We start from the raw sequence: 22,595 nt of genomic DNA, 5'->3' as shown, positions 1-22,595 counted from the left end.
AATTCATATTTAACATGATTCCGACGATTTGGGCGCTAAAACAGATGGGAGCTTTCCAACAGCTAAGGTGTGTGGAAATACAGCTTACACCTTGTAGGGAGAGACCTAATTTGGTCCTTCTGATACCTAAAAAAGTCATTCTGGCTTCTCTAATGCAAAAGGCAACTCAAAGAATGCAATGGTTATAATTCACTTCTCAAAGCTCAGAAAGGCAGAAATTTGATGCCAAATATGCTGCAAATGAACATTCTATGTGCCCGGTCATTAGTAACATCAGAACACTATTCAAACTCAGTGAAATTCATATTTAACATGGTTCAGACGATTTTGGGTGCTAAAACAGAAGAGAGCAGTGAATAAACTAAGGTGTTTGAAAACACAGCTTACACCTTGTGGGGAGACCTAATTTGGTCCTTCTCATACCTAAATAAGTCATTTTGGCTTCTCTAATGCAAAAGGCAACTCAAAGAATGTAATGGTTATAATTCATTTCTCACAGCTCAGAAAGGCAGACATTTGATGCCAAATATGCTGCAAATGAACATTCTATGTGCCCGGTCATTAGTAACAGCAGAACACTGTTTAAACTCAGTGATATTCATATTTAACATGATTTAGGCGATTTGGGCGCTAAAACAGATGGGAGCTGTCCAGCAGCTAAGGTGTGTGGAAACACTGCTTACACCTTGTGGGGAGACCTAATTTGGTCCTTCTGACACCTAAATTAGTCATGTGTGCTGCTCTAATGCAAAAGGCCACTCAAAGAATGTAATGGTTATAATTCAATTCTCACAGCTCAGAAAGGCAGAAATTTGATGCCAAATATGCTGCAAATGAACATTCTATGTGCCCAGTCATTAGTAACAGCAGAACACTGTTTAAACTCAGTGAAATTCATATTTAACATGATTCAGACGATTTGGGCGCTAAAACAGATGGGAGCTTTCCAACAGCTAAGGTGTGTGGAAATACAGCTTACACCTTGTAGGGAGAGAGCTAATTTGGTCCTTCTGATACCTAAAAAAGTCATTCTGGCTTCTCTAATGCAAAAGGCAACTCAAAGAATGCAATGGTTATAATTCACTTCTCAAAGCTCAGAAAGGCAGAAATTTGATGCCAAATATGCTGCAAATGAACATTCTATGTGCCCGGTCATTAGTAACATCAGAACACTATTCAAACTCAGTGAAATTCATATTTAACATGGTTCAGACGATTTTGGGTGCTAAAACAGAAGAGAGCAGTGAATAAACTAAGGTGTGTAGAAATACAGCTTACACCTTGTGGGGAGACCTAATTTGGTCCTTCTGATACCTAAATAAGTCATTTTGGCTTCTCTAATGCAAAAGGCAACTCAAAGAATGTAATGGTTATAATTCAATTCTCACAGCTCAGAAAGGCAGAAATTTGATGCCAAATATGCTGCAAATGAACATTCTATGTGCCCGGTCATTAGTAACAGCAGAACACTGTTTAAACTCAGTGAAATTCAAATTTAACATGATTCCGACGATTCGGGTGCTAAAACAGATGGGAGCTGTCCAACAGCTAAGGTGTGTGGAAATACAGCTTAAACCTTATGGGGAGACCTAATTTGGTCCTTCTGATACCTAAATAAGTCATTCTGGCTTCTCTAATGCAAAAGGCAACTCAAAGAAGGTAATGGTTATAATTTACTTCTCACAGCTCAGAAAGGCAGAAATTTGATGCCAAATATGCTGCAAATGAACATTCTATGTGCCCCGTCATTAGTAACAGCAGAACACTGTTTAAACTCACTGAAATTCATATTTAACATGATTAAGGCGATTTGCGCGCTAAAAAAGAAGAGAGCAGTGAATGAACTAAGGTGTGTGGAAACAATGCTTACACCTAGTGGGGAGACCTAATTTGGTCCTTCTGACACCTAAATTAGTCATTTTGGCTGCTCTAATGCAAAAGGCCACTCAAAGAATGTAATGGTTATAATTCACTTCTCACAGCTCAGAAAGGCAGAAATTTGATGCCAAATATGCTGCAAATGAACATTCTATGTGCCCGATCATTAGTAACAGCAGAACATTGTTTAAACTTTAGTGAAATTCAAATTTAACATGGTTCTGACGATTCGCGTGCTTATACAGAAGAGGGCAGTCAAAAAACTAAGGTGTGTGGAAACAATGCTTACACCTTGTGGGGAGACCTAATTTGGTCCTTCTCACACCTAAATAAGTCATTTTGGCTGCTTTAATGCAATAGGGCACTCAATGAATGTAATGGTTATAATTCACTTCTCACACCTCTGAAAGACATAAATTTGAAGCCAAATATACTTCAAATGAACATTCTATGAGCCCGGTCATTAGTAACAGTAGCACACTCTTTAAACTCGGTAAAATTGAAATTTAACACGATTCAGACGATTTTTGCGCTTAAACAGAATGGAGCAGTCAAAAAACTAAGGTGTGTGAAAACAATGCTTAAACCTTGGGGGGATCCTGCCTTGTGAGGCTGTCCTTAGCCTTTTGCCCGGTCCCTCTTGAACCTTTTAGCCCATGGCTGTCCGTAGCCTTTGGCCCAGGACCTCCTGAACCCTGTAGCCCTTCGTGTTCTTTTATGTTGGGTGTTATCATAGTGCTTGCTAGTGCTCCTATGTTATGTTAGATTACCATTGTACCTTGGCATGTTTGGACGTCCTCTGTTCCCTGGCGTTTTGGATTTTCTCTGTTTCCTGGTATTTGATAAATCTGTTTCCCTGGTGTCATAGATATTCCTGTTTCCATACGTCCTGGCATATGGAAACAGTACACTCCATCATATATCAGAGCTCTGATTACCTTGTATGTTCCTAACAGAGCAATTCGCTCTCAGACTGCAGGTCTGCTGGTGGTTCCTAGAGTCTCTAAAAGTAGAATGGTAGGCAGATCCTTTAGCTATCAGGCTCCTCTCCTGTGGAACCAACTCCCACTTTTGGTCCGAGAGGCAGATACCCTGTCTACTTTTAAGACTAATCTTAAAACTTTCCTTTTTGACAAAGCTTATAGTTAGTGTGGCTCATGTTACCCTGAGCTACCTCTATAGTTATGCTGCTATAGGCTTAGGCTACTGGAGGACATCAGGGTCTATTTGTCTCACTCTACTTATTTTTACTGTTCTCCAGTCTACTGTTCTCAAATTTTGCATTGAATTATATTGAAATGACTATTGTCATATCAGCTTTTAACTTTGTGCTTTCACTCTTTTCTTCATAGTAGGTACACCTGGTCTGGTGTTCTGTAATAGCGGGTGACAGATCACCCGCTATTACCATCTAATGTAGAACAGATTACTAGATCAATGTCTGCTTCTGTGCTTTTCGTCTGTCTTGTTTTGTCTCTGCTCTGTAACCCCCAGTCGGTCGAGGCAGATGACCGTTGATAATAAGTCCGGTTCTGCTGGAGGTTTTTCCTTCCCATTAATGGGGAGTTTTTCTTTTTCCGCTGTCGCTTCATGCTTGCTCAGCCATGAACAATGCAGACGACTCTCCCTGTAGCTCTACACTTCTCCAGGAGTGAATGCTGCTTGTCGGGACTTTGATGCAATCAACTGGTTCCCTTATATAGGACATTTTTGACCAATCTATATATTATGATTGAATTTGACTTTGTAAAGTGCCTTGAGGTGACATGTTTCATGAGTTGGTGCTATATAAATAAAATTTAATTGAATATATATATATATATATATATATATATATATATATATATATATATATATATATATATATATATATATATATATATATATATATATATATATATATATATATATATATTGTTAAGGTTTGGGTTTACCGGCCTGCTGTTACATGTCTATTGAAAACCCATCTTATCCCAGTTCCGGATTTGGCCGCAAGTGAGAAGACATTAATCAAGAGGTAGAACAGTTTAAACGAATATTTAATTCATAGAAATTAAATATGGAGACAGAGTTTACATTTACCAATCCTGATGATTTTCCCACGCGGTCGAGAAGTCTGTCTGAAGCCAGTTTTACCAAGACATTCCTTTTATCAACTTTAAAAACTCCTCCTGCTCGCTCAGGGGGAGGAAGACTAACCCGCTCTCCGTCTAACCACCCCACCAATAAAACTGAAGCTGCATGGTATGTTACACTGGAGCAGGGAGACAGACACCACTCTGCATAACTAAGATATTTTCTTAACTATATATATATATATATATATATATATATATATATATATATATATATATATATATATATATATATATATATATATATATATATATGCTGTTTATTCACTAATGTCTAACGCTGTGATGCCTTCACGGAGCAGATGCAATTTTGGAAAGACTAAGTCACAAAAACTTGGACACTGATTTTAGCATCCACGTGTAGACCTGTATGTCTCTACCTAATATTAGACAAAAATATAAACAATATCTGTTCATCTTAGTTGTGAAAAGTTATCCTTCGATCCCTAACGTCAATAGTCCGTCGATTCAAACAAAAATACGACGCACAGTGCAGAGACATCATTTTTCTGTTGAGCTTGAATCAGCAGGATAGGGTAGCAGGTTGACCGCCCCAACATGGCGGCCGTAATTCCTGCGCCCTGACAGTGAATGCGGTGTCTACTCTTATGTCTATAGACCACCGTCATGAAACGTCACAAGAATAGGGCGTCATGACGTAAATAGAATACGTAAGATCACGTGCACACTTGCACAACTCCACAACTGTGACATTGGATCGGTCCGTGTCTTCACTCCGGTTTCATAGGTTAGTCTTTAATTTCACTGTTTTTTAAATATCTCTTAACATTATCTGTTAAAAGACAAACAAATAGGGGCATTTTACTGAAAGCATGGCAAAAGCGATCCATGTCTAATATTATTTTATTGTAACTTGGTAAGTTTATCACTACTTACCTAACGTTAATATAGCCACTAGCAGTCTAGCTAACGTTAGGTTAAGATGGTTGTAGTTTTGCGTTTCTAACTCTTGAGTCGCGACCTTTCTGCTGTTTGCGATGTTTAAATCTATAAAAAGAGTAACTTGAGTGAGATTCGGCATGCTGGAGAAGGGCACTGCTTGTAACAGTAGATGGATTCTGTGAAGTAGGACATAAATTCGACTTCCCACTTAACATTTTAAACGAAGCGTTGTTTAAATTTGTAAGCGCGGTAGGCTGGACAAAAGACTGATTGTTTTAATCAGGACACCTCGTCCAGTAAGTTCTATGAAGACTGCAGCAGACGCAGACCTACAAAAATAACTTAATTTTAACCGATTCTGTTGAAGTTTGATCCTACACTCAGATACACAATTAGTTGTGCAGACAACACAACTCCTTCTACATTGGAAAAACGAGTTTTAGATTAATTTGTTGTGGTAGCCTGCATTTAAATGCTGAGCTATTTAAGAAATTATTCGTGTTTAAAGATATAATAAAGATCATTTGTGCAAACTGTCCAGTAACCAAGGTTACCGCTTGATGATTACATTGCAAGTTTCAGTTTACAATGCTGTTTACTTAACGTTTTTTTTTATATTTTTTTATTTTTTTAATTTTAGGTAGTTTTAGAAATACACATACATACATACATACATTGAACAATTAGACCATCTTGTAACAAAAATGACAGAGCAACTAGTTTGACAGGGGCAGTTGAGTGATAATAATAATAAAAAATAAGAATATTAATAATACCATTGGTGTCAAGCTCCGATGAATGTTCCATTTCTTCCAGTATTTGTTGTATTTATAAGTGGCAAGTCTTAATGTAAAAGTGTGAATTTCCTCAATTATGTCCTTCCAGTGTGAACATGATGGTGGTTCCGCATCAACCACCTGTGAGTTATAGCTTTCTTTACACCTGCTAATAACATTAATAGGAGATATCTATCGGACTTCTTCAGTTCCTGGGGTAAACTACCCAGGAAAACCGTAGTAAATTCACAGTGTAAATTTAAGTCTATTTTAATATTGATTTCTTTTACCACTTCTGACCAATAGGGTGCGATCTTAGTACATTCCCAGAAGACATGAAAATGTCCTGCATACACATTCCCACAATTCCTCCAACATTTTGCCCTCTGTGTCTTTACAATGTTTACTTTTAATGTTAGGTGTGACAAAAAAATGCACCATGCATGTCCAGGAAAATTCCCTCCATAGGTCAGAACTTGACGTGTGAATCACAAAATTGCATATATTTAACCAAACATCATCAGTTATGGTTATTTTAGCTTCTTTTCCCCATTTAACCTTAAGATATATTGTATTACATTTTCTTTCCGTTTGTAGACCTGAGTATAATTTCGATATTGTTTTTTTGGAAGGTCTTCCGTTGCTAGAATCTAATAGGATTTTAAGTATAGCTGTCTCGTCTTCCTCCAAAAATGTTATATTTGTCTTGTAATGGTGTCTTAGCTGAACGTCTAAAAAAATGTCTAAAGAAATCAAATTTTTCCAGGTTATAGTTATCTTGAAGTTGTTTAAAACATTTTAATTCACTATTGCTTGTAATCGTCCAGTAACTTGTTAAACCTTTTTGTGACCACCAATCTCTTATCCATTCTTGCAGGAATAAAATCTCTATCATAAGCAGGCCATCTTAAAATTCGGGCACTTCTTTAAATTTTTACTTGCTTTAATATTTTATGCCATATGTTCAACGGTACTTTTAGCCATAAGGGTATTAGGTCAGAATCTATATGTTTTTTAATAAGGGAATGATCTCCGAGCCAGGATTGTAGAGGTATATCACTGTAAGACAGGTCTATCTCTTTCTATTTAGCTTCACATGTTGGGTCACACCAACCAACTAACACTCTAATCTGCGCTGCTCTGTAATAATCCTCTAGGTGTGGTAAGGCCCATCCACCCCTTTCTTTTGACAATTGTAGTGTCTGGAATTTCACTCTCAGTTTTTGTTACGCCAAGATAAAATTTGAGATTATTCTACACCAATCGCGGAATGGTTTGTCAGGTAACTTTATAGGCAGAGCCTGAAAAAGATAAAGAAACCTTCCTATAAGGTTCTGTCATGGTTTTCAGGTGTCGAACCCACATGCAAGAACACCCAGGAGAACAAGTCAGAGCTTTTAACTATTTATTTTTAAAGGCAAAGCTTTCTCAGGAGACAAAGGGGAATCGGGTTTCTGGAACGAGAGGACACGGTTAAGTCTGAACGGTGGATTCAGGGAGCGAATCCACCGGTGCGCTCTTACCGAGAACAGCAAAGAGAGTTCGCCAAGGGGTGCGGTCTACGGATTCCTGCTAGGTGAGAGTGGGCCAGGTCTGGCTGACTGGGCTCAAAGGGATTCAGGACTGAATGCCAGCTGGGATCGGCGGGGGAGATCCGGGGCGATCAGGCGCCGGGAACTTGAGTTTTGAGAGCGCACAGAACGGGATCCAAGGTTGGATGTAACCTGAGACACAGGAAGAATAGCGTTAGCAAAGGGAGAGAAAGCTGTCATCAGACAGTGGCCAACTAAGGCTTACCACACTAGGTTAACACTCTGGCGGTGTTCTGCTGGCAGCCCCCTGCTTAAGTAGTCCAACTGAGCGCCACTTAACACCGAACAACTGCCACAGCACGCCTCCCCGCTCATCAAGGCCACCTGTGAGGGGAGAGGGAGGAAAAGGATTGCACACCGATTGGGCTCAGCCCGCAGAACCCTGACAGGTTCATCCTTATTACATCTATTTGATTATGTAGATTCCTGGATAACAAAGACCAAAGCTGTAGATACGCCTTAATCTCTATTGTCAGTGGGATGTAATTGTATTTGAAAAAGGTTGGATAACTCTGCTGGAATTTTAACTCCCATATATTTTATAGATTTGTTGTGCCAGTTGAACTTGGACATTTTCTGAATTCTTAGTGACGGTTGATAGTTAAATGAGAGCATTTGTGTTTTCTGTAGATTTGATGTATACCCTGAGTAAGTGCCAAATGTCTTGAGTAAAGATAGAAGATTAGTTAGGCTGACTTTCGGGATAGTTAGCGTTACAAGCACATCTTCAGCATAGAGACATATCTTGTGCATTGTGCCTTTAATGGCTGCGCTAGAGGCTCAATAAAAAGCACGAACAATGTGGGATTGAGGGGGCAGCCTTGGCGACAGCCCCTTCCTAATTGTATTTTATCTGATAAATCCCCATTAATCTTAATCCTGGCAGAGGGTGACTCATACAGAGACCAAAGACAACCTATAATTTGATTATTAAAGCCAAATCTTTCCAAAGCCAAATAAAGATAGTTCCAACACACCAAGTCAAATGCCTTTTCTGGATCTAAAATGACAGCTATCGATTCTGTGTTTTTCATTCGATCTATGAGGTGAAGAGCCCGTCTTACGTTGTCATGGGTTTGCCTGTTGTGAGCAAAACTGGTCTGATCTGTGTCTGTAATTTCTGGGACTATAAATTCCAGCCTTTTAGCCAGTATTGTTGCAAATATCCTGTAATTAATGTTTAAAACTGATATTGGTCTGTATGAACCAGTCTGTTTTATCTTTATGTGGCTTAGGAATCATTGAGATCACTGTTCTTCTCCAAGATGGTGGTGTTTCCCCTCCAGAAAGTACATGATTATATATACTGTATATATATATATATATATATATATATATATATATATATATATATACACACTATATATACACGTTCACTGGGCGAGAGGCGGGGTACACCCTGGACAGGTCGCCAGTCTGTCGCAGGGCAACACAGAGAGACAAACAGGACAAACAACCATTCTCACACACACTCACACCTAAGGACAATTTGGAGAAGCCAATTAACCTAACAGTCATGTTTTTGGACTGTGGGAGGAAGCCGGAGTACCCGGAGAGAACCCACGCATGCACAGGGAGGACATGCAAACTCCATGCAGAAAGACACAGGGGTGTACACGAACCCAGGATCTTCTTGCTGCAAGGCAACAGCGCTACCCACTGCGCCACTGTGCAGCCGTTTATTCACACACACATATGCCCCTGTCTGTAACGCCCATGCTTTGTAGCTCTGAAAGGAAAAACTTGTTTTGCTTACAACAACCATGTGGTCTGTTTTACAACTTACCACACTTTCAGAGAGTTGCAGTCAGTATTTATTTGAGACTTATTGAGAAGGAAAGCTTGGAAGCTATGAATATCTCTCCAATTTCTATGTAAACATTCCCCCCAAAAGTTTTAATTTCTAAACAATTTTAGTCTGTTTACTAACTCACTGTTAGGCTTCACTGACGCCATCTTGGCTGGTATCATCATATGTAAAAGGTTAAGTACAGCTACTTTAATTCTGCTTAGAGGTGAGCACAAGGCAGAAGGGTGTCTGCAGGTGCTTAAGAGTTAAATTTAGGGTTAGTATCCTCTTATCAGCTTTAATTCTTCTTATGCACAGACATTAAATGTGTTAGATGTAAAGTCCTTAATCCCTTATGTTTCAAGGCATTTTGTGAGGGCTTTGCTGCAGATCTATGTTTAGTCTGTACAGACAAACAACAAACAGACCCGGATCTGTATTTGCAATGTAGCTAATGCTACACCTTGATCTGTAGGCCTACAGCAAGGATTATGAATTACAGCTGACTTAATCTTGTGCTCGTCTGACTAATTGATTAACTATTTTGTTGTAAGGAACACAATGTCATTGCTTTGAACTATGTAAAATTGGCCAATTTGCTGAGGAAACCTTGAGACTTTAGTTAGAAGGTGGTATAAACATTTTTTACCATTTCTCTTCTAGTGATAAACCTCTGCTATACAGCATCTCAAATGCGTAAATAATCAACAATTGATTTTAGCAATTCATATTAAAGATCACAACTCAATATATTTTCATTAGCACAAAGCCAAGAAATATTATATATTATATATAATATTAGTCCGGGTTTTTTCTTCAATTTTGATAGTTATGGTTTCCAGCTAATCAAAACACAAAATTGTTCTCTGAAAATTTGAATATGACGTAAAACCAATTAAAACCAATTTCAATACAGAGATGAGTGCCTCCTGAAAGTATGTTCTTGTACTGTGTAGTATATGCACACAGATACTTGGCTGGGGCTAATTTGTGGTATTATGCACTAGCCTGTAGCTACTTCTTTTTTTTTTTTTTTAAACATGTAACACACCAAACTCGAATGCCGTGGCCCGAGCAGGTGCTTTACATATTATCCCTATGCAAAAGCCGGGGTCAGAAGCTGTGTTGCGGCCCACAATGCAAACAACACAATTAGAGTGATGCGATCAGCATTAGCGTAACGAGATGAGGTGGAACCTGTGATAATTTTTGCAGGAGTTCAAAAATCGGAACTTTTCTGCCAGTTTGCTTCGCGTCAATAATTCGGGCTTGTTGTTGTTGTTGTGACATACAGGGATACACACATAAATATATCAGTGTTTCCCGCAGCGCTATCTCAAACTCAAGCTACCGCCTCGACAACATTCCAAAAAAAACAAACAAAAAAAAAACAAACCTAACTCGATATGCTTGCATGTTTATTTGACGGTAACAGGTGTTTTTTTTGTTGTTGCTTTCGTGCGTGCATATAGTGAATGGGAGTGAAAAATGTGTGTATTGAAATGTGTGTGTGTGTGTATATATATATATATATATATATATATATATATATATATATATAGCTAATATATATATACTATATATATATATATATCTAACTATATATCTAGCTATATATATATATATTATCACACACACCCCTGCTATATATATTGTGTAGTGTGTGTATATACTCTATATATATATATATATATATATATATAATATCGCTACTATATATCTATGTGAATATATAATATCTATACTTCTATATCTATATCTAATATTCTCTATATATTATATCTGTATATCCCACCTCTGCTATATATGTGTGCTGTGTGTATATATATATATATAATCATATATATATATATATATATAACAAACCAATCTATCTCGCCCAGTGAACGCTGGAGATAGGCACCAGCAACCCCCGCGACCCTATGAGGGATAAAGCGGTTCGGAAAATGGATGGATGGATATATATATATATATATATATATATATATATATATATATATATATATATATATATATATATATATATATATATATATATATATATATATACACACACACACACACACACACACACACATACTCTACTCCGATGTTGGGCCGGTAGGCAAACTGCAGCGGGTCCAGAGTGGTGCGCAGGTGTGCTAGGATGAGGCGCTCCATGGTTTTCATCATGTGGGAGGTCAGGGTGACTGGTCTTAAGTGGGCTGGTTCCCTGGCGTGAGGCGTTTTGGGAACCGGTACCACACAGGATGTCTTCCACAGGGTGGGGACCACCCCTAGGCTGAGGCTCAGGTTGTAGATGTAGCTGAGGACCTCACAGAGCTCATCTGCACAGGTCCTCAGCAGCCTGGGGGATGCCGTCCGGTCCTGAGGCTTTTCTCTGTGTCAGCCTCGTCAGCTGCCGTCTCACCTGCATTGGTGTGACTGTGAGGGTGGAGGAAGGCAGAACTGAAGGTGTGGATGGGTCGGGGGTTGGTGAGGGTGGCTGTGGGGGGGGAGGGTTGATCTCTGGAGGGCTGGGGTTTGGAGATGTGTGGAGAGTTGGGGACAGGCAGGGGGCCAGTATAAGGGGAGTCAAAACGGGTGAGGAACCTGTCCAACTCATCTGCAAACTTGGTGTCATCGTCTGCAGCCCTGCTGGTCCTTAGCCCGAAGCCGGAGATGTTCTTCAGACCTCTCCACACATCTCTGACGTTGTTTTGCGCCAGCTGCTCCTCCATCTTCTTCCCATAATCGTTCTTTGCCGCCCTGATCCTCCACTGGAGCTCCCGCTGAGCTCTACGCTGCTCCTCTCTGTCCCCTGAGTAGAAAGCCCTCTTCTTCTGATTCAGGAGGACTTTGAGCTCAGGGGTCACCTGGGAAGTGGGGGGGGGGGGGGTTGTTTGGAAAGCATCATAGCCGTCATGTAGGCACAATGCTCTCCACAAATGGGGTCAAATGTATACTGGCATATTTTTTTTACTCATTACAAATTCTTATAACAGTTTGATTTTTTTATAAACCTTACTATGTTTGAGAAAACAAATGATGTTCCCCCAAAATGTATTATCTTGGTTTGTTCTTGTGTACCCTATATTGAGTTTATCTTGTGAATGGGATGTTCCACAATCTTTACAACTTCTATATGTATGACACATTTACTAACTGTGTCTGCAGAGCATTTCTCATCATCAGTTTGGTCAACATGGGATCAGGTGTGTCTTCAGCTGGTGCTCCAACTGTCCGGGCAGAGGCTATACAGGCAGTTCCTCCTGAGGGATGTCCAATGCACCAAGTCCAGCCTACCAAAGGTTGATATTAACATGGTCATTACTTTCCACATAATTTGATTTAACTTGAAATATGTAATAAATGCATTTAGTTATATTAACATAACTTCAACTTCTTAGTATCTCCACCTTCAGGATGTCCCATGCATAAAACGCAGCCTTTCAAAGGTAAGTGGCTTAATTTTAACATAGCTGAGTGTATTTACAATGACATGTCTCAAGCTTTTTTTAATCTTTGATAGCATCTTCTCTGGCAGAGGTTCCAATGAGCAGGGCAGAGGCAGCTCCATCCCACCAGGACCGAGCCTATGAGTTTGTGGAGTGTCCAATGAGAGCTGCAGAAGCCACTGAGTGTGACATTGACCCAGCAAACATGGTACTTACTTAAACAGTCTACAGTGGGTTAATAGTTGTTTTAATTTTTTTTCATGAAAACTATTAGTGAAAGTTGTGTTCCATTTAAACTTGCTCCTGCAGGAAACTGGGAATGGCAACATTCACATTGCTGATTAACATAAATGTACAGAAATCAGTTTGAGATTACAGATGAAATTCTCTTCGGCACTTATTAAATTCAATTTCAATTAAATTTTATTTATATAGCGCCAATTCATGAAACATGTCATCTCAAGGCACTTTACAAAGTCAAATTCAATCATATTATACAGATTGGGCCTCTGGCCCTTCTTGTACATATACTTCAGTGATGGTATCAAGGTGTTACTTTATTGTATCTGTACTACTATATCCGTTGGTTGTGCTGTTTTTTTTACATCTCTCTTGCAGGTGATGAAGCAGACTGAAGATGTTTATCATTCTCTCCCTTTTATCTCCTCTTTCACCTCTTCTCCTTTTTGTTTTTCTTCTTGTTTTTCTTTTCCTCTTCTACTTTCTCATTGCAGTGTCCATAAAATATTAAATACTCCCAGCATGAATTATAATAAAACTATTTTAAATCATCATCATGTGCATCAGGGGCTGCACAGTGGCACCCCTGGGTCTTTCTGCATGGAGTTTGCATGTTCTCCCTGTGCATGCGTGGGTTCTCTCCGGGTACTCCGGCTTCCTCCCACAGACCAAAAACATGACTGTTAGGTTAATTGGCTTCTCCAAATTGTCCTTAGGTGTGAATGGTTGTTTGTCCTGTTTGTCTCTCTGTGTTGCCCTGCGACAGACTGGCGACCTGTCCAGGGTGTACCCTGCCTCTCGCCCAGTGAACGCTGGAGATAGGCACCAGCACCCCCCGCGACCCCATGAGGGAGAAGCGGTTTGGAAAATGGATGGATGGATGGATATTTTAAATCAAGCGGAGCACTATGGCGAAAGCTATACTGCTTCACTTGTGAAAGTAAAATCTGTTGGGCTCTTTTTGGCATTAAGACAACAATTCTTATTCCCACATTGCCAGACAGGACACTGTTAAAAAAAATAAAATAAAAGACACACCACACACAAACAAATTTCATTCAGAGCATTCGGCTGTCAGATGGGAAATCTTGCAAAACCTCTCAAGATTAAATCTTCAGAGTAAATCTTAGACTTAGACAAACTTTATTGTAATTTTGTATGTATAGAGTGCATACAAAACAAAATTTCATGCATACAGCTTACGGCAATGTAATGAGATTGCAATTGAAATAAAATAACATTACAATATAGAGTGCAGCAGTGATAACAATGTACAGTGCAGGAGTAAAACAGTTTATAAAAAAGTATGCAGAAGAATGTTCCACCATGTTTATAGTACAAAAATAGTGGTGCAAAAAAGGTATTAATTTGATAAGTTCAACGTTGGCAGTGCAAGATAATAATGGTGCAAAAATGCAGTGATCGTCCAGTTATGTACTTCTAAATTTAAATGGATTATAAAAGTTCAGCAATTTTGCCAGTGCACAATAATGATGCAAAATGACCATCAAGTTCAGTTCTGTGCATGTGTGATGCAGCGTCCAGTTTAGAGTTCAGCAGTTCAACAGGCTGATGGCAACAAGGAAAAAGCTGTTGCAGAACTTGGTGGACCTGCAGCAAATGCTACTAAACCTCTTCCCAGAGGGCAGCAGGGAGAACAGTCCATGGTGGGGGTGTGAGGGGTCACTGATGATGTTACGGACTCGGGACACGCAGCGCTGAGATGAAATGTCCTTAATGGGGGGAAGAGGAGCCCTGATGGTCCTCTCTGCTGTCTTCACCACTCTCCTCACGTTCTTCCAATCGGAAGCACTGCAGCCTCCACCCCACACAGAGAGACAGCTGGTCAGAATGCTCTCTATGGTGCTTCTGTAGAATGTCTTGAGGATGGGCGGGGGCAGGTGGGCTCTCCTCATCCTCCGCAGGACATACAAGTGCTTCTGTGCCCTCCTGACCAGTGACGCGGTGTTCACAGACCAGGTCAGGTTGTATGTGATATGCACCCCAAGGAATTTGGTGCTGCTGACCACCTTCACAGCTGAGCTGTTGACGAGGCCAGTTCTTCCTGAAGTCGATGATGATCTCCTTCGTCTTCTCCAGGTTCAGGATCAGAATATTGTGGCTGCACCAGCCCACCAACTGCTCCACCTTCTCTCTGTAGTCCTGGTCGCTGTTGTCTCTGTGGCCCACCATCGTTGTGTCGTCTGCAAACTTCACAATGTGATTGGTGGTGAACCTGGGGACGCAGTCGTGTGTCATAGTGAAGTGCAGGGTTCTCAGGACGCAGCCCTGAGGGCAGCCTGTGCTGAGGTTGAGGACATCAGAGGTGTTTTGTCCAACCCGGACTGACTGAGGTCTGTTGGTGAGAAACTCTAGCAGCCAGTTGTGAAGGGGTGTGCTGAAGCCCAGATGTTCCAGTTTTCCTACCAGATGCTGTGGGATGATGGTGTTGAACACTGAACTGAAGTCCAGGAACAGCATCCGCACATGGGTGTTCTTGTCCTCCAGGTGTGCCAGGCTCAGGTGAAGAGCGGAGGAGATAGCATCCTCAGTGGAGCGGTTCCACCGGTAGGCAAACTGGAACGGGTCGAATGTTGGGGGGAGACTGGAGACGATGTGTTCCTTTACCAGCCTTTCAAAGCACTTCATCATGATGGGAGTCAGTGGAACAGGCCGGTAGTCATTAAATGAGGTGATTTGAGGTTTCTTTGGGACCGGAATGATGCAGGTAGACTTAAAGCATGCTGGCGCTGTGGCTTGGCCCAGCGAGGTGTTAAAAATGTCTGTGAGGACACTAGCCAGCTGACCTGCTCATGAACAAACGCCTGTTGGAAAAATGTGAATGTAATCATTTTATTTCTATCAAGTTACGGGTATTTGGTTTGTTTTAAGAGTTTGCTTTCAGAAAGGTTCTGTTGTATTTAACCTTAGATAGGGAGAACAAATGGTTCTCCCAGATAAGGCCGCAACAAAGCTTGCTCCCATGTTTGTTTTCTACCCCCATGTTGTAAATTCCTGAATCCTTCTGACCCAACCCTCCTGACCCCCTCTTTGATGTGTGACAATAAAGACAAGAGGACAGAAATGACCCGACGCAGACGATACTAAACTTACAGGGAGTGTAGTTCTCCGTTTGGATATCCTCTGTCCTTTTCTATAGAAATGTCTAAAACTTGTGTTGTGTGGTTTTCATTCAAGGATATCTTTAATAACCCTATCAACGCCCACATATGTTGTTGGGGCCTGGAGCCTTCCGCGGGTTGACTCTTCTCAGGGTCTTCTACACGTCAGCTGTGTCAAAGCAGAGTACCTCCTCTTCCTGATGGGAAACCGCTTTCACTGCTGGAGTGCTGTTTAGTGCCTCAAACCTCCCATAGTAGTTATTTAGTCCATTAAGGAAGTCAGCATCAGCCTCACCCACCGGGGGGGAGGGTTTGTTGTAGTCTGTAATCGCCCGTATGCCTTGCCACATGCTCCTGGTGTTGCTGTCGTCGTAGAATAGATCCTGGATTTTCCAACTGTGGCTCCCCTTTGCGTTTGTCGAAGCTCCGCAGTGATCCAGAGTCGTTGATTGCACTGCATGAAAAGTGAGATTTTCGTCCCCGTAAACTACCGCAGATCTCCCTCATTTTCGGCAGTTAACGACAATCTGCAGCCCGCGCTTGTCGCCGTTTGTCAGTGCCACAAATTGTCGGAACCGGACTCTGACGTATGTGGAGAGCGATCAGCTGTACTAATGGCCCTAATTAGCTTATGAATGCAGCGAACCCGCGCGGCTGGCCAGGTCTGGCTTGAATAACCTACTCAGTATTGGCTGAAACCACTATTTTTAAATAAGTAAAATCGCTCCCGATTGGCAGCAAAACCACACGTGGCCAGGCCAGGCTTGAACGTTCTTACTGAGTATTGGATGGAACCACTTCTTTCAAACAAGTAAAATCACTCCTGATTGGTTGGCAGATCCCCAATAACTTATTTACATATATATATATATATATATATATATATATATATTTTTATTTATATATATTTATTTATTATATATATATTTATTTATTTATTCATTCATTCATATTATGCTGTATATTCATGTTATCCTATGTAGGCTACTACACTATTATTAGGCTACCATCAAGGACATGAATGAATTTATACAGGAAATGAACATTTGCCAGGAAGATGTTTATGCAAAGAAAGAGCTTTATTAAAACAAACACCTATATACAACGCGAGGATCCAAAAATTACAACCCCGTGAACTGTCCGTTTGCCTCCTCGGGGTTGTAGGTAACTGCTGGCGGCGTTCTTTCTGAGGCAGGTCCGATGTGCAGACGCCTACTGTGCGTGGCTCTGTACTTCGGCGTCGCCTCTAACCGGGACTGCAGCTTCACACAGAGTTCAGAGAGATCCGGTGTTGTGCGCAATTCTGTTCCCCCGTGAAAATCTGTTTCCCCTGTGTCGGGAATGCGCTTTGCAGCCGTTTTCCCGGCGCTTCTAATTGATTTCTCGGTAAAACAACTCATATAATCATGTCAAGGTTGTAACAGTCAGTTTAATCGGCAGTTGTTTACAAAATTGTAGAATAAAAGTTAGTTGCGGTTGGCAACTAACTTTAATGGTGCATTACCTCAACCAACTGGACTGGAGTGTGGTACTGGAGTCTAACCTTCCCTAATAGGTTGCAAACAAATAAAACAAACACACAAACAAACATAACGAAACAAACCAATCAAAACAAAACAAACAAAAAGATCATACTAAATTATTTTAATTAGTCCTGTATTCCTCAGGAAGCCAATTACATAGTTTACACTCATTTCCCCTGTGTTTTTTTGCAGAATTTCTTCTAAGTTTAGCCTCACCTGTTCTCCTTGTAATTGTAAGACTAGTCTTTGTCTTTCTTCCTGATATTTATTACAGTGTACAATAACATGCTCTATACTCTCTGGACTACCACAGAATTCAGTTGCCATCAGCATGCTTCTTCATTATTAACAAAGTTTTATTCAGACGTGTGTCCATACCTCATTCTAGAAAATACACCTCCTCCTCCTTGCTTCTGTTTGTCTGTTCTGCTCTTTCCCACTTTATTCTGAATGTTATAGAACTGTCTTCCAGTCTGCCCACCGTCCCATAATGTTTGCCATTTACCCATAACTATGTTTTTGACCATACTTTTAATTTCTTCTTTGCTGTAGTGCACTTCAACATCTATATTAGAATGTCTAGCTGCTTGCTTAGCACTTTTATCTGCTAACTCGTTTCCTATTACTCCTATATGAGCTGGTACAATACCAGAGTTATATTAATTCCTGACTTTATTAGATTATTTGCAGCTTGCAGTATATCATACACAATGTCTTGCCTTGATTTTGACTGAAATGTTTTAATACTGATTAAAGCTGAGCTGGAATCTGAAGCAATTACTGCCTTCCTTGGCCTATTGACCTCCACCCAAAGCAAAGCTAGCCACACAGCAATCAATTCCGCTGTGTAAACTGCTAAATCATCACTCATTCTTTTTCCAACTTTAATGTTTAATTTTGGAATGACATAAGCAACACCCATTCTTTTATCAGTTTAGATGCATCTGTATATATAGTTAAATCCTCACTATACCTCTCCATTAAAGTGGGACTTATTTTTAGTTCATTAAACCCCATTTCATTTACTTTAACCTGAATGACCCAACCAAAACTTCTGACTTGAACATTTCCACGCTCTTGGCATTGCTTCAGTACCGACTGACTCATATGAGACAGTCCACTGATAGCAATCAGCAGTTTCTTCTCGTCAGTCTGCGGACTGGCTGAAAGTTGTAGATCGCGTCCAAGAGGAGTTGAAGGGGAGTTGAATGCGAGACATGGGTAAACTCCCCCTGCAACCCTGATTTGCATTTGTATAGCTCACAGCATTTTCATTTACATGTTAAAGCCTCCCCTAGAATTAGGAGGAGGGGGGGTAATGGGGGGACCACACCAAGCAAGGCCCACGTCAATTTCTGACAATTCACGGCAGTTTTCGGTGTTGCCTGCAAATTACCGTGAACAGCCGTTAACCTGAACTTCCACGACAATCTACAGTGCTGCATAGTGACGAAAATCACACTTTTCATGCAGTGTTGGCCCGGGTGATGATGTTCTTAGTGGTGCTGATGTCCTCAGTGCATTTGCTGATGTAGGCTGACACAGTCTTGTCATACTCATCAATGTTGATCTTGTTGTCATATGTTGCTGCAGCTATAAATAAACATGCTCAACAAGAAAGGATAATTGCGATACTTTATGGACCAATTTTCACCGAAAGAGCATTAACCCTTCAAGGTCTAAGGCGTATTTGGGGCAAGTTTCCGCCTGGACCTTTTAAATTTACCTATGATGTTATAACACCATATTAAAAGTTTCAGTCGAGTGATATACATCCTTTTTTCCTGATTAAGCTGAATTTTCATAATAAAAAAACAAGAGTGCTCATAAGATTGTAATAAAAGATATAGGACCAGAAATGCAAAGACAAATTTCAGGTGAAATTGATCCTTACAAAGTTTTATTGATAAACACACATCAAACACCAGTGAACAAGTGGAAAACAGCTGGAATATGATCTACATTGTCTACTTGAACAATATGTAAAGTTTTTCATTTTTAACATTTTTACAAATATGTTTTTTATCCAAAAGAAAAAATGCTGCTTTGTGCATACCTTTGGCACATCTGGCACATCACTTTTACAAATGAGGAGGAAAGAAGTTATCTTGTGCAATGTTGTGCAATTATACAATGTTTAAAGTTATTTAATGTTTAATAAATAACTCTCTGTTAAGTATTGTCTTGTGAATATCAGCTCTTAAGCTGATATCATCTTAAGCATTTGAATTTAAGCTTTTCGTAGTACAGTTTATTATCACTGGCTGAGAAAAGTCTAAAAATGTCACATGTGATACTGTCATATGTGTGCAGTTTAAGCTGTATTTACGATTGTTGGCTCACGGACGCCATTTAAATATTGTACAATTATACACTGTTTAAAATTATTTAATGTTTAATAAACAACTCTCTGTCAAGTATTGTCTGGAGAATATCAGCTCTTAAGATGATATCAGGACAATGGTTGAAAGGGATAATTCGAGCAATAGCGATCTTTTAACCGCAAACTCTGCACACGCACGAATAAAGTAGTGACAACTTCTCTTCAAGTTCAAGAATTCAATAACAGAAATAAATTGAACATCGGTCATGCCTCCCGGGCGAGGAGAGATTTCTCCCAGGTGCTGGCTTGTACGTCTTTCGAGCCCTGTGAGGCCCCATTGTGGCCCAGCCACCTCTTCTCCTTTAGTTGTCCCAGGCAAAAGAATGTGGGCAGACTGAGAGTCTGGTCAGAAGTGCTATGACCTTTGTCTGTGGGGAGTGGTCTGGGTTCACAGCAGGCACTCTGCCGAGAAGGTGGATCCTTGGTGGCTGTGAATGTGAAATACCTTTTCTGGTCCTTTTTGATTCTTTCCCCATCTCACATATTGTTTAAAATCAACTCTGGATTTAGCCATGGCATGATGGCATAACAGCAACTTGCAGTACTTCACATGTATGTATCTATCCACAACATGTAAAATTCATACAATATTTTACACAGGCCAGTCAAACTATATTTTTTTTATTAATTGACTTATAATACTATTATACTATTATATTATATATAACGAAACACATGAGCAAAATGCATAATTCATCCAGGTTTACCGTGAATTTGTATATTTTACTTATGTATTGCATATAACAATTAGGTTACTTACTCTTCAACTGGATCTAGACGCTTGAGGTAATCTGCACAGTTACGCACAATAAACCTTCATAAAGGGCCATTGTTTTGCTGATTTGATCTAATTTATTGCCTTTTATAGCTTCGTACTAATTCATATTAGCGTGTCTTGTCGAAGCAAGCTAATATTCAATTCAATTCAATTTAGGTATCTTGTGTAATGGTGCATTCCGACTGACCACAGTGTCCGCGAACAGTGGATTTACATATTATCCCTATGCAAATGCACTCTCACGTTGGAGTTAAAAAATCTGAACTTTTCTATCAAATCACATCGCGGCAACCAATCAGGGACTGGTTGTTGTTGTGATACACAGTGAAGGAGTGCAGCAGAGAAAAAGTTTTTTTCAATCAAAATAGGAGAAAATTATGATGTAAGGAATACTCTTTAGTGGTTTGAGAGTGGCCTTGAAAAAAGTTGTTGTTAATTTAGACCTTAAAACGGGTCGGCAACCTTTACCACTCTAAGAGCCATTTGGACTAGTTTCACACAATAAAGAAAACACTGGGAGCCACAAAACCCTTTTAAAATGTTAAATGAAATAACTCTGTATATAACAGGGATTTTTTGCCTTTATGCTATGTATAAACAAACTATACTGTGTTACACATATGAATTCAATTAACGACTGCAGAAAAAATGAAAAAGAAAGTCTGCATGCAAAAAACATTTTTAACTCCGTTGGATTGAAGGTTAAGTAAAATACTCAGTCTATTTGAGTCCTTGTAGTAATGCAAAAAAAAAACGGCGAACTTAAGTTATCCACTGACAGAAAACAAATTGCTGTCCTCTCTTTGCGTGCCGTCATCATTTTACAGGCGCCGTGCAGTCAGCCTGAATAATAGAATGATAGACGCGATTTCTTGACTATGCTCACGCACAGAACTGCAATACTTTTCATTGTGATTCAGACAGGTGCAGTTAATTTTAAAGATGCAATTTTAGGGCATGTTCACTTCCATTACTACTTCTTAGCAAATAGAGTACAATACATCTCAAAATGCATAAAACGTAATCCCTTAGATGAGCCCTGGTTAGAAACAAAACAGAAAATATGTAATAATATCAAGATTTTGGATGTGCTGTTTATTAGCTATGCCCTTCTGGAATAACCCTGATATCCTTCAAAAAAAATAATATGATAAACTTTCCATACTGGAAGAATAAAGGTATTGAATACCTGGAACATATATTTGAAGGAACTGAGTTTATCACATTTGATAGATTAAATATTCTATATTGTATTAATAAAGAAAAATTATTCGAATATCAACAAATTAAATCTATAATTAAGAATAAATTTATGCATATTAAAGGTGGATACAAATTCCAATAAATATATTAGAGTTCCTGGATCTAAACCCCCCAGAATGGCTGTTTAAATTATACAGGACACTGTCTAAACTAGATGATTTAATATCTCTTCCTATTATGAAATGGGAAGAGGAAGTCAACTTTGAATAAAACATCTGGAGTCAGATATGTAAAAGAACTTTAAAAATGACTAGAAACCCGAATTTAAAACTAATACAATACAAAATCCTTCACAGAGTACACTATGCAGGTCAAAGATTATTCAGGATGGGTTTTGCACAATGTAATGTCTGTCCATGGTGCACAGGCAATAATAATTATGTACATCTGTTCAGAGGTTCTGGATCCAGATATGTAAGGACTTATCAAAGTGACTGAGTTGTAAAATGTCACTTTTCCCCTCCGTTTGCTTGCTGGGTAACTTTGATGAAAGCACTTTGAAAAAAAAAAGTTTGCCTGGCTAATGTATAACAAAGAAAACTATCCTAATGAATTGGAAAAGCAAAAAAAAAAATTATCAGTATCAATCGGTTTAGAGATCTTTTGTTGAATCATATTAGTCTTGAGACAGCATCTGCATTCGCATCAGATTGAGCTCTCTGGGCTTCTTTGATCGGCTCCATCACTTAGTGGGGGTGGGGGACTGTGTCCTGTAGCACATGGAAGCTGATTCATGGGGTGCCTGAATCTTGGGGCTTCGGGGGGTGCCCGGAGTG

At 39.7% G+C, this 22,595-nt stretch overlaps 1 protein-coding gene across 4 annotated transcripts in view; it reads left to right on the top strand.

Annotated features, from left to right (window-relative positions):
* Positions 1 to 4,670: 4,670 nt before the first annotated feature.
* Positions 4,671 to 22,595, top strand: part of LOC105922633 (cytochrome c-type heme lyase) — a 49,036-nt gene continuing 31,111 nt past the window's right edge. For 2 of the 4 annotated variants that reach the window (XM_036130257.1, XM_036130255.1), the window contains exons 1-4: positions 4,671 to 4,761; positions 12,230 to 12,363; positions 12,463 to 12,510; positions 12,600 to 12,718. In XM_036130257.1, coding sequence (XP_035986150.1) covers positions 12,258 to 12,363; positions 12,463 to 12,510; positions 12,600 to 12,718 — 273 coding nt within the window. In that variant the 5' untranslated portion in view covers positions 4,671 to 4,761; positions 12,230 to 12,257. Of the gene's footprint in view, positions 4,762 to 12,229; positions 12,364 to 12,462; positions 12,511 to 12,584; positions 12,719 to 22,595 lie in introns of all 4 variants that reach the window. The other 2 variants (XM_036130256.1, XM_036130254.1) reach the window with 1 other exon arrangement.

Source organism: Fundulus heteroclitus, unplaced genomic scaffold, assembly GCF_011125445.2.
Source record: "Fundulus heteroclitus isolate FHET01 unplaced genomic scaffold, MU-UCD_Fhet_4.1 scaffold_316, whole genome shotgun sequence".
NCBI lineage: Eukaryota > Metazoa > Chordata > Actinopteri > Cyprinodontiformes > Fundulidae > Fundulus > Fundulus heteroclitus.
Note: the sequence above shows the minus strand (reverse complement) of the source record. Positions and strands in the feature narration are given on the sequence as shown.